The sequence below is a fragment of the Centroberyx affinis genome, unplaced genomic scaffold (genome assembly GCF_046629955.1).
Source record: "Centroberyx affinis isolate AG114_WGS23_722 - 3 ecotype Tasmania unplaced genomic scaffold, CSIRO-AGI_Caff_v1 ptg005046l_1, whole genome shotgun sequence".
NCBI lineage: Eukaryota > Metazoa > Chordata > Actinopteri > Beryciformes > Berycidae > Centroberyx > Centroberyx affinis.
Window position 1 is genome coordinate 34,806 of NW_027282486.1, and position 13,091 is coordinate 47,896.

The 13,091-nt window shown below is 43.3% G+C and overlaps 1 protein-coding gene across 1 annotated transcript in view; it reads left to right on the forward strand.

Moving 5' to 3' along the window:
* LOC139666519 (dachshund homolog 2-like) overlaps positions 1–12,571 on the forward strand; it is a 32,940-nt gene extending 20,369 nt beyond the window's left edge. Inside the window, exons 9-11 of the mRNA XM_071545775.1 lie at positions 2,307–2,474; positions 5,060–5,125; positions 12,534–12,571. Of these exons, the coding sequence (XP_071401876.1) occupies positions 2,307–2,474; positions 5,060–5,125; positions 12,534–12,571 (272 nt within the window). The remainder of the gene's footprint in view (positions 1–2,306; positions 2,475–5,059; positions 5,126–12,533) is intronic.
* Positions 12,572–13,091: the final 520 nt, after the last annotated feature.

A 13,091-nucleotide genomic window follows, 5' to 3' on the forward strand; every position in this document is an offset into this window, starting at 1 on the left:
AAATACCAAAAAAATACAAAAACAACAAGCAATTTGAATTGTAGAGAAATGTGAAATGGAAAAAGCAACTTTACGATGAAACTGCAGTGGAAACACAGTGACAGTCACTGACCTACAAAAGTTACTACTACAGACTCGACGGAAAAAAATGTGAACAGGGTGAAATGCAAACAAGGGTTTTTTACCCATTTATTTTTATTTTCACAGGCATTTTAGGAACTTTCAAGGAAAACTTTCCCCCGATGCTTGCCTCCATTACTTTCTGTTTGTTTCCAAAGCATTTCAATGTACAGTATTTATATGTATAAATTATATAATGTGAAAAAATTTAATAAATACTACACTTGAGGTGGTATAAATTGAGGAAATCAAACTTCAGAATATAAATAATCATTATCTATAAAGACAATAAAGTTTTCATTCATAAATACATTTAAAAAATATGTTTTTAGTAGCATGGTTTCCACCTACACACAAAATATTTTCCTCTTCACCAAACACTGGGAAGTTTTCCTCGACATTATGGAGAGAAGAGAAAAATCTGAACACATTTTTAAAAATCAGGCTAGTGCCCCATAAATAACCACATATTAAAAGATTTATATTTTCGGGAACACAACTTCAATTTTCAGGATGTGCTGTAATCCGATTACAAACCCATTAGAAACACTGAAACTGATACATTTTTATTGCACAATTAGCATCAGAAAAACATGCAATTATGTTCGATTTAATATTACATCATTAACTGTACAGTCGCCCCATTAAGTATTCAACCCCCTAGAGTTTTTTGTACATTGTGTTTATTCTTTTATGCTCTGATTATAATAATTATCATGCACTCACAATGGGTTTATTATGCTCTGAAAGGAAAAAATCCACCTGGAAACGCAGTTAAAAATCAGATGTTGTTGATGTATCTTTGCATTTCTGGGTCCATTTAGTTTGATGTATTTTTCCAGATATTCCCAGCAGCTCCAGTGGAATTTGATATGAGAAAATGTTTCAGGATGTAAAACCTCAGCGGTAAACGTCAGGTTTTTGGTGTCAGTCCCTCAGAATCAAAGAGCGAGGGCTTCTTTCTAGAGCCGCCATTTTGCACCGAGAGACGTTCAACAATCATACAGGGAGAAACCCATCGTAGAAGAGGAAGAGAGACCAGTTTCTCCACCCACAGGAGCAGGAGAGAGACCAGAATGCAATGCAGCAGAGAGACGGGTTGGGGTTTGAGTAAAGGGGAGACTGGAAACTTGCTCTTCGCTATCTCTTTCTCCACCTACGTGTAAACCCACAGCTGAATGCAACAGGTTCAGGCCCGTTCTCTCTGGATTGTCGGAGTGCATTCTGGGAAATGTAGGAAATCACTACCTGAAGTAGAAGTAGAGGAAGCAGGTTGAGGGAAAGTGGGTTCACCAAAAAAGTAAATCAAATTTCTCCTTTAAGATGCTCTTTATAACTTATAATTCAAGTAAAATTTCCTCTTCCTCCTCTTCTTTCTCCTCCTCCTCTTCCTCCTCCTCCAACTCCTTCCTCTCCACCTCCTCCTCCTCTTCTTCTTACTCCTCCTCTCCCTCCTCCTCCACTTCCTCTTACTCCTCCTCCTCCTGTTCCTCCTCCTGCACCTCCTCTTCCTGCTCCTCTTCCTTCTCCTCCACCTCCTCGACCTCCTCTTCCCCCTCTTCTTCCTCCTCCTCCACCTCCTCCTCTTCCTCTCACTCCACCGCTTCCTCCTATTCCTCCTCCTACATCTCCTCCTCCTCTTCTTTCTCCTCCTCCTCTTCCTCTTACTCCTCCTCTTCCTCCTCCTCCTCCTCTCCCTCCTCCTCCTCCTCCTTCAACTCCTCCCTCTCCATCTCCTCCTCCTCTTTGTCCTCCTCCAACTCCTCCCTCTCCACCTCCTCCTCCTCTTCCTCTTACTCCTCCTCTTTTTCCTCCTCCTCTTCCTCTTCCTCCTCCTCCTCCACTTCCTCTTACTCCTCCTCCTGTTCCTCCTCCTGCACCTCTTCTTCCTGCTCCTCTTCCTCCTCCACCACCTCTTCTTCCTCCTCCTCCTATTCTTCCTCCTCCACCTCCACCTCCTCTTCCTCCTCCACCTCTTCTTCCTCCTCCACCTCCACGTCCTCCTCCACCTCCTCCTCCTCTTCCTCCTCTTCATCCTCCTCTTCTTCCTCCTCCTCTCCCTCTCATTCCACCGCTTCCTCCTATTCCTCCTATTCCTCCACCTCCTCTTCCTCCTCCTCCTCCACCTCCTCCTATTCCTCCTCCTCTTCCACCTCCTCTTCCTCCTCCTCCCCCCTCCCCCCCAGCCTCCATCCAGAAGCGTCTGAAGAAGGAGAAGAAGGCTAAGCGGAAGCTGCAGGAGGCTCTGGAGTTTGAGTCGAAGCGGAGGGAGCGGGTGGAGGACGCTCTGAAGCACTCCTCCTCCTCCTCCCCCTCCCCCGAGCCGCTGCACGCCGCCAACTCCAACAAGAACGGTACGAGGGCACGTAGGTTACCTTCCTTCAGTCTTCTTCTTCTTCTTCTTCTTCTTCTTCTTCTTCTTCTTCTTCTTTTTCTTTTTCTTCCCTTCTTTGGTTCTTTCAGTCTTTTTTTTTTGGCATCTTACTCTCATCTTAACTTGATTTCTTGTTGTAGTTTTTGTCTTGCTGAGTCAGCTTCTTTCTTTTCTTTGGTCGTTTCTTATATTCTTGCTTTCTTTGTTTTCTTCCCTCTTCCTTTCCTTTTCTTTCTTTCCTTCTTTCCTTCCTTTCTTTCTTGTTTTTTTCTCTTCCTCTATCTCTTGCTTGCTTTTTTCTTCTTCCTTCCTTCTCTCCTTCCTTCCTTTCCTTTCCTTTCTTCCTTTCTTTCTTGTTTTTTTCTCTTCCTCTATCTCTTGCTTGCTTTTTTATTTTTCCTTCGTTCTCTCCTTCCTCTCCTTTTCTTTCTTTCCTTCCTTTCTTTCTTGTTTTTTTCTCTTCCTTTATCTCTTGCTTGCTTTTTTCTTCTTCCTTCCTTCTCTCCTTCCTTCCTTTCCTTTTCTTTCTTTCCTTCTTTCCTTCCTTCTTTTCTTGTTTTTTCTCTTCCTCTATGTCTTGTTTGCTTTGTTTTGTTTTTCATTCCATTTCATCATTCCTTCCTTCTTTCCTTCCTCTTTTTTTCTTTCTTTCTTACTTTTTTCTCTTCCTCTATCTCTTGCTTGCTTTTTTCTTCTTCCTTCCTTCTCTCCTTTCCTTTTCTTTCCTTCCTTCCTTTCTTTCTTGTTTTTTTCTCTTCCTCTATCTCTTGCTTGCTTTGTTTAATCCTTCTTTCTTTTCATCATTCCCTCTTCCCTTCTTTCCTTCCTTTCTTGTTTTTTCTCTTCCTCTATATCTTGTTTGCTTTGTTTTCTTCTTCCGTCCTTTTCATCATGCCTTCCTCACTCCTCCTTTCTTTCTTTTTTCTCTTCCTCTACATCTTGCTCGCTTTTTCTTCATCCCTTCCTTCATTCCTTTCTTTCTTGTTTGCTTTGTTGTTTTTCTCTCCCTGTCTCTTGCTTGCTTTGTTTTCTTCTCCCTTCCCTTCCTTCTTTTCTCTCTCTCTCTTTCTTTCTTTCTTTCCGTCTCTCTTTCATGTTGTATATGAGTTGTTGTCGTCTGGAGCGACTCTTAAAACAGAGTTACAGGCTGCTGCTGTTTTTCTGTCTTCCTTCTATAAAACTCACTTTAATCACCAGCAGCCGTAAAGGTGCAGCAGTCTGTGCAGAGAAATATGTAGAAACAGACAGATTTATCCTCCCACCTGTGAGTTGTTGAAATATCTGAAAGAATTATTGAGAAACATATTTCAACCAAATCACAAACCTAATGATAATTTTAATAAAGTATGTGCCTTTAAAGTGGTAATCCGCGTCATCTTCAGGTTTTTTTTTTTTTGTTATTCTGCCTCCATCTTTGTTCCTCAGCCTCACTGCTGTGGTGTTTCTGCTCTGCTCTTCCAACAGATCACCTGTCAATCAAACAGTGTGGGGGCGGAGCTTGGGTTTTCTGTTGCTGCAGTTTGAGTTTCTCTTCTCTCTGTCTGTTCAGCCATGGTGGCTATCACTGCTCATGCTAACTACCCAGTTCTTCTTCTTCTTCTGTTCGTTCCAAACAAACCAGGGAACTATGGAGCCCGGGAGTGGCCATTGGGAGAGAAAAAAAGTGATATTGAGTCCACGATATACTGTAACGTGCACACGTTTTAGTCCATTCGTGCGCACAAGATACAATTCATTCCCTCGATTTCGTTAAACTGTGCAATTTAGGAAAAAAGTTAATTTAAAAGGAACCTTTTAGGTATTGCAGATAGGCCTAGTAAGGATTTGGTATGTTAATATCCATTGTCTGTTTACACTGAATAGGCAAATCCCCCAAATATTGCAACATATTTATCCACTTAACCTTCAAGTCATGTAAACACAATCAGGTGCTGCAACAGGCCACATTTAAACATAATCACCAATATGTGCACTGACTCTTTATAAGCTGGTGAAGAGCGTATTATATATCGAGAGCACCATATCACTATTTCGAGTTTTGGCAATTTGTGCACGAAAAAATAAATATCTGTTACAGTAAATCGTGGCCACGACATAAATTACTTTTCTCCCGATGGCCACTCCCGGGCTCCGTAGGAAACAGACATTTATTTATATGAAAATGTTGTGGATTATTACTTTGAGTGTGTCTTCAGACTCCAGCGGTCGGGGAGTTTTTGTTCCAAAACAACGGTATGGAGGAGAAAGTGAGTTTTGAAAGGCGGGAAATCTCAGCAGCTTCAGTAATAGTTGAGTCATCGGTATCGATCATCAACTCTGTCGACCCCCTGCAGAGAGATTACAGTCATTTTCTGCTATGAGGCGGGAAAAACCTGAATGAACTCAAACTGTTTTCTTTTACCAAACAGTTTAGTCACAGTGCGGTTTGAGAGGCTTACAGAGCAGAGAAAAGCCTAAAGTAAGCAATTAAAATGGAGAGGATAAAAAAGGAAATAAGAGGGAAACTGTAACTCATGAGACTCGTACACGTCTCTCTTCTGTCTTGTCTCTCTCTGGTCAAACCAGACGCTGCTGCAGCCGACGATAAACCTGAACTTAATGGAAACCAGCAAGACAACGGCTCTGTACAAGGTACCTGAGCACACACACACACACACACACACGCGCACACACACACACACACACACACACATACGTACATACAGACAGAGTCAAATGCCTACAGACACGCATACACACCTCCAGACAATAAAAAACACACACATACACACACAAATAGTTATGGATATACACACACACACACACATAATTACTGACACACACACACACACACTCACTCTGGATACACACGTATGTAGAGATATGCAGATACACACAAGCACGACACACACTGTACACACACATGTAACTTATAAAAGAAATTCACACACTCTGTACACAAGCATGCTCAAAGGCAGACTCACATGTTGGTGCACACACACACACACACACAAACACACACAAATATAACCCCAGTCTGTCCACATGTACGTATGTTGCAAACACACACACACACCTAAGTTCTCAGAAATATTTCCGTGTTGACATACACACACACACACACACACACACACACACACACATGGTAGGCACATGTGTGTGTTGGGGCCCCGGCTAGATGAGTGCAGACATTAAGCAGACACAGAACTCACTATGGCCTCCCTTTGATGTGGCCCTATATCAGACACACGTGTGTGTGTGTGTGTGTGTGTGTGTGTGTGTCAACATGGAAATATTTCTGTGAATTCAGGTGTGTGTGTGAGTGCGAGTGTTTGTGTGTCAACATGTATATATTTTTTATGAGCTTGTCTGGAGGTGTGTTTATGTGTGTGTGTGTGTGTGTGTGTGTGTGTGTTTATATATGTACACCATCATTTGAGTAGCTCTGAGTGGACATGCTTGCGCAGTGCGTGTGTGTGTATGTGTGTGTGTGTGTGTGTGTGTGTGTGTGTGTGTGTGTTAATATGCATGTGTCATCCTCTTTACACCAGCTGTGCTCAGTCCTCCCTGACATTGAAAACCTACACCACAACCTGTGTGTGTGTGTGTGTGTGTGTGTGTGTGTGTGTGAGCGTGCATGAGTGAATCGGTGTGACTAGATATTTTTGCAACCACATATGCACGTGCACACACCTGCTTTGTGTGTGTGTGTGCACTCTGTACCTGCATTTATGCATTTTTAGTGTGTGTGTGTGTGTGTGTGTCTGTTTGATCCGTGCGATGAGGTGAGAGAGGGAACTCTAATTAGCTCTCTCTCCTCTTTAGACCCCTTTTAGATCCCCTCTCTTCTGCAAGCCAAGCACTCCGACACACACACACACACACACACACACACACACACACACACACACACACAGGCCCACCTGATTTCATTAACGTTGATTGGCCCAGTAGGACCCCTTTGCTGCCTCGCTCACACACACACACACACACACACACTGACAAACACACACTCATCCCTCCTGCTATAAAAGCATTTTGCACCTACGGTGGTTTACACACACACACACATACACACACACACACACACACACACACACCTCTCCCCTGCCTCTCTCACCTTCCACACTCTTAATTAACGAGTGAGGAGAAAACTGCTGAATACAAAGAAAGACATCGCATTACAATCAGAGAGAGAGAGAGGAAAGAAAGGAGAGAAAAGGAGAAAAAAAGGAGTAGTGGGAGAGAGAGAGTGAGCGAGAGACAGAGAGAGAGAAAGAGAGAGAGAGAGAGAGAGTGAGAGAGAGAGAGAGCGAGGTAAAAGGGAAAAAAAAAGTAGGAATGGTTTCCGTTGTTCAAAGCAGACCGGATTAATTGGCCGTAAAAAATGGAAGAGAGGGATGAAGAAGAAGAGGAGGAGAAAATGAGGGGGAGAACAGATGAAGAAGAGGAGGAAAAAAAGGGAGAGAAAGAGGGTAGGAGAAGGAAAGGAAGAGAAGGAGGGAACGAAGGAGGAGGAGGAAAGATAAGGAAAGAATAGGAGAGGAAGGAGGAGAAGAAGGATGGCTAGAAGGAGGGGAGGAGATGAAGAGAATGGAGGATAGGAGTAGAGGAGGAGGAAAGGAACGGAAGGGAAGGATGAGGGGAAAGAAGGATGAAAAAGAGGAGGAAGGGGCGGAGGCGAAGAAAGGAACCAGATGAGGAAAGGATGGAGAAGAGGTGCAAAAGAAGGGAAGAAAGGGGAGAGGAGAAGGAGGAGAGAAGGAGGGAAGAGAGAGGAGGATGAGAAGGAGGGAATGGAGAGGAGAGGAGTAGGAAAGGATGGGGAGGAGGAAGAAGGGAGGAAAAAAGATGATAGGAGGAATATGGAGAAGAGGAGGAAGAGGGGGAGAAATGGATAGAGAGGAGGAATAAGAAGAAGAAGAAAGGAGAGGAAACATTAGAGGATTGGATGAAAAAGAGAAAAGAAAACAACGAGAAAGAGTAGAGGAAAGGGAAACAGAGGAGAGAATGGGAGGATACGAGAGGAAGAAGAGGAGGGAAAGGAGGGCAGGAGAACGAGGGATGAGGGGAGGAGAGGAAAGGATGGAAAGGAGGAGGAAGAGAGGAGAAACAAAGGAGACGAAAGATTAGAGGATTGGACGAGACAGAATAGAGGAGGAAAGCAAGGGAAGAGAGTAGAGAATGGACAGAGGGGAGAGGAAGAGGAAGAGGAGGAGGAGGGAAAGGAGGGCAGGAAGAGGGAACGAGGGATGAGGGAAGAAGGAGAGGAGGAGGAGTGTGTCAGTTCCTCTGGGACGGCGTTGAAAAATGTGACCTTGTTCCAAGACCTGGTGACATTTCCTCCACCTAGCTTATAGACTTTTAACAAGGCAGGTCAGCTTCATTTTTAACCAGGACAGACACACACACACACACACACACACACACACAGGCTAGAGGTTTTTTTATAGTGACAGAAGAGAGAGAGAGGGGGTTAGGGGGAAATGGGTTGCCAGGTCAAAATAGTGACAAAAAAAAAAAAAGCAATTTATATCGACAAGTGGAGGCGGCCCGGTCGCGTTTTCTCTGTTTCAGCAACATTCCGCAGGTTTAGCCCCGCCTCCAAACTGTGGCTATTGGTGGAAAACTGTACTGGCCTGGACTTGTACTTCCTGTATTTTGCATTCTCCTACACAATATGAATGTAAATACCTGGGTCCTGTTGATTATATAAGATTATACAATCCAAAAAAAAAAGTCAGATAGATCCTCATTAATCTATTTCTAATAATGGTTTAGATCAGTGATTCTCAACCTTTTTCATACCAAGGACACCTAATTTAGTCCACATTAGGGCCACAGACCTCCATTTGATGAGATTTTGTCTCTTGGACCCAAATCTGAGACTATTTTTATTGTTAGATATGATTTTGTCCAGAATCCCATGACTGTAGGTAGAGAGATAACAGAGAAACTATGATCAAAACAGTCATTCTTCTACATTCTCTAACTGTCTTAACTTCTTGTAAATGAAATAATGGTGAAGTTTAACAATTCATCCATTTTCTGGGGACCCCCTGGAACCTCCTGAAGGACCCCTGGTGGTCCCCGGACCCCACGTTGAGAACCATTGGTTTAGATCATATTCATATCACTAATTATTCATCACTAATTATTAATCAAAAATATGAAGAAGACACAGGAAAAAAAGCGCAAAATGAAGGTTAAGGGGCCACACTGAAAGCTGATTGATTCCCGTTTTGTACCCGAAATCACATGTGAAAATGTGAACAAAAAAAAAAAAACATGTTTAACCTTTTCACATCTGAAGTAAAAAACATATCAAATCATATGGGATGTCAGAGTGCAACATGGGAAAAATTGTTCACATGTGAAAACCGACATGTGAAAAAAACAAAGTACATGTGCTTTGTGCGTTTTCACATGTGACTTTTTTGTCGCCTGGTTTTACCGAGAGAGAGAGGAAAGTAGTTCAAGGACATTTTGGGACGTTTTCGGGATCGAACCGGTGACTCCTCGGTCACGGGACGCTCCCTCTAAAACCGGCGGGCCGCCCTGAGGAGGAAGAGGAAGGACGAGAGAGGACAGGACAGTCCAGAGAGAAGGATGGGTCGGGATAAAAATAATATGAGAGTAACAGATAGAGGACAGAGCGGAGCAGAGGGGAGGTGAGGAGGAGGAGAGGAGGGGAGGAAGGTAGGATAGAGGGATGAAAGGAGGAGGAGGAGCAGGAGGAGGAGGGGGTTCGAGCGGATAGTAGAGTGATAAAAATAGGGAAGGGCAAGGGGGATGAGTGTAGAAGAGAGGGATGAAAAGGGAGGGAGGGCAGGGAATATGACTGAGAGAGAGAGATAAAACGGGGAGAGCGAGGGATGAGAAGAGAAAATTAAAGACGCCTTTTTTTTTTTTTTCTCCTCTTCAACCTGTTTCGCGGAGTTCGCGTCACGACTCGCGGAGAGAGAGAAAAATTAAAGATAAAGAGAGGACAAAATGGAGGGCAAAGGGATGAGTAGAAAAGAGGGGGAAAAAGGTAGAGGAAGAGAGCGCGGGAGAGAGGGAGAGAAGAAGAAAGAGAGGGAGGGAGGGAGGGAGGGAGGGTTTATGGTTGCTGTTATGCAGAAATGTAAACACTCTGCAACGTCCGCAGAAAACAATGACACCGCGGGGAGAGGAAGGTGTGCATGTGTGTGTTTCTGTCTGGTTTTGTTAGGTGTGTGTGTGTGTGTGTGTGTGTGTGTGTGTGCGTGCGCGTGCACCCCAGTGTGGGTGGGTGCAGCAACAGCACCACAGGGAGCGGAAGGAGAAAGACGGAGGTGAAATGAGAGAGAGGGAGAGAGAGACAGAGAGAGAGAGAGAGAGAGCCGACCGTGGCAAAATTGGAGATATGAGATTTCTGTCTGTTTCGGACTCTGTGCAGACGGAGAGTGAAAAAAAACAAAAAAATGTCCCTCTTTAATAGTTAATCATATTAAAAGCGCAGCGTTCTTCTGGTACACGTGGGAGTTCATCAGATTTGGACAGATTCAGACCCAAACGTCACATTTTTTTTAGCCGGATTTAAAGCCGCAGTGGGGGAGAAAACCGTTTGACAAAATTTGAACTTTCAATTCCCCAGAAATCCTGCAGTGTGTGAGGTCAGTAAACGTCACATGACCCGGCCGGTCTGTGGCGCTTTATACCGAAGAAACGAAAAGAGACGAGAGAGAGAGGAAAAGACAAGATGAACGTTTTGATTCGTCACATCCTGCAGGTGGAGAGGGGTCTGAAGTGTTTAATTTGGCAAATAAGGTGAATCTGCAGAGTCTTAATTAGTGAGGACCGGTCCCGCTTCTCTGCTGCAGCCCCACTTTATGACTGACAAAAATATTAAACATAGACCCTGATATTTTCATGTTTGTCTGAGCAAGGGATGAAATTCATTAGCAATTTAATCAGATTCATGAATTTCTTGTGTGTTGTGAATGTGTGTGTGTGGGTGGGGGGGCAAATAAAATACATTTTATATGCCTATTTTTATTGTTTTGTTACTCTCATTTAGGGCTGGGTGATAATTCAATATTATCGCTTATTGTCTTTCAGTGGAATCATGTCGTGATGATATGAAGATGTTTTAATATTAATATCGTGACACACATTTCTGCTGTCTAAATTGATGATGACAAGCAAATTTTACTTTAAAAACTCTCATAAAATGAGGTATGGTAGGAATATTATTTGAAATTTTCAGTTTTGTTTGATACCATCTAACATTACCATTCGGTTCAATGAGATGAACATTCATTTGATTATTTAACTTGATTTTGCACACATGAACCATATCATGATATATATTGATATCGAGAAAATCCATTTCAACCATATTGCCCAGCCCTACTTTCATGTTTAGTCAAAAATGATATATTTACCCAGAGTGTGTTGAATGAGCAGAAGGGTCTTTTTCCTGCAAAACAACATGGTTCTTTAGAGTTCAGGAGTGTGGTGCCGAGCCGTTTAGACAGGTGGAGGCGGACAGACTTTTTGGACTGTAAAATTGAAGGCTAATGTACTGTATATCCAGGTCTGAATGAATATACACTCCCATATTCTCCAAAAACAAAACAGAAAAAAGTGATTCATTCATATGAAAGTGACACGACTGGACCTCAATTTTGCCACATCGTATTGAAGGGAGCATGTTCCCAGGGTTCTATGTTCCCAGGGTCCTATGTTCCCAGTGTCCTATGTTCCCAGGGTCCTATGTTCCCAAGGTCTTATGTTCCCGGGGTCCTATGTTCCCAGGGTCTTATGTTCCCAAGGTCCTAAGTTCCCAAGGTCCTATGTTCCCAAGGTCCTAAGTTCCCAAGGTCCTATGTTCCCAGGGTTCTATGTTCCCAGGGTCCTATGTTCCCAGGGTTCTATGTTCCCAGGGTCCTAAGTTCCCAGTGTCCTATGTTCCTAGTGTCCTAAGTTCCCAAGGTCCTAAGTTCCCAGTATCCTATGTTCCCAGGGTCCTATGTTCCCAGGGTCCTATGTTCCCCAGTTCAATATTCTGTTAACACACATTAACCCTCCTATTGTGTTCGGGTCAAATTTGACCCATTTCAAGTTAAAATATTTCATAAATATTATCCAGTTTTTTTTTTTATTGGAACAAGACTTCAAAACAGCTATATAAACACAACAAAACCAATGGTTAACATTTTATTTGGTTTTGAAGGTCTCTAACCCTAACCCTAGAACTGGGGAACATAGGACCCTGGGAACATAAGAATGACTCCGTATTGAAGACCAACATCATTATTGTATATGTGATGAATTGGACAGGAGGTTTCAATGAATGATGTAGATCTATGAGCTCTTTGTCTTTGATCAGGTAATTAATAGCACCTGTGCTCCTGATAACACCGTGAGGAAGGCCGGCATGTGCCGAATCTGTGGTGTCATGCATTAGTTGTTCAAATAAAGGATTTGTTTCTCTTCATTGCTCTTTACTTCAAACTCTGATCTTCCAAAGATCTTCTCTCTGACACTGAAGCCAAAGCAGCGTTCCTCCTCCAGTTTGAGAGGGTTACATTTTTGCTGCTGATTGGCCCAGAGGGGGATTACATCACTCATAGGGGATGTTTACTGTTGCCTTGTTTAGTTATCTTTTTTTTATTACTATATCTCATGCATAACAGTTACAGAGATAGAAAGGAACAAGACGTCCCATACCAGGATACCACAAGAAAAGCCAAATAAAATGAAACAACAAGAGGGGGAACGAAAGAAAAAAACAGATGAATAATAATTAGACCCAATTCCTTATATATTCCCCAGGATCTAATCATCAATTCATCATTATATTTAGTCTAGACATAATTTTTTGACATTTAAATTTGTTTTTGTATCTGTACTTTTGTATCTCTGTACAGTAATTGGATTACAAGTCAAAGATGGAGGAAAGGTAGAAAAGGAAGGGAATTAGAATAAAAAGAAAATCAGTAAATAGAGAGGAAGTGGTTGTGATTAATAGTAAAAGTAATAGATCGATTTGTATTGATCGATTTTTGTTTCTGTGTTTTGCTTTTTTACCCAGATTCCCGGCCGTTTCTGAAGACCCCCATGATGTTCTAGAGAGAGGGACTCCGCCCCCCAGGAGCCCCGCCCCCTCCCCTCCCCTCCCCACCCCCAACCCAACCCAACCCCCCTTGCACAGAACTCCACACCAGCCCGTTACCGCAGCGACCACGGCCTCCACGGCAACCCTGGGATCACCATGGCGATGACCTCCGCAGGCGGGACGTTTGACCCCGTTGCTAAGAAACGACGACGAGGACAGCCCCTGGTTCGGACTCACGGGGGTCGTCTCTCTCTCTCTCTCTCTCTCTTTTCTCTTGCTTCTTTTTAGACAAAACTTCACTCCCTTCATTCATTCCTCTCTTTCACCGTGACTTCTCTCATCCCTCGTTCCGAAAAAGAAACCGAAAGTTAAAAAAAAAAGACGTTCCCGAGCAACGGCAAAGGAAAGCAACCCACCAAGAAGAGACCCGAACGTCTACGAACTCTCGGATTTTGGACGTTTCTCATCGCGGCCTCGCCAGGAAACGACCTGATTGGACAGCTGTCAATCAGGGGGATCGATCTGATTGGACAA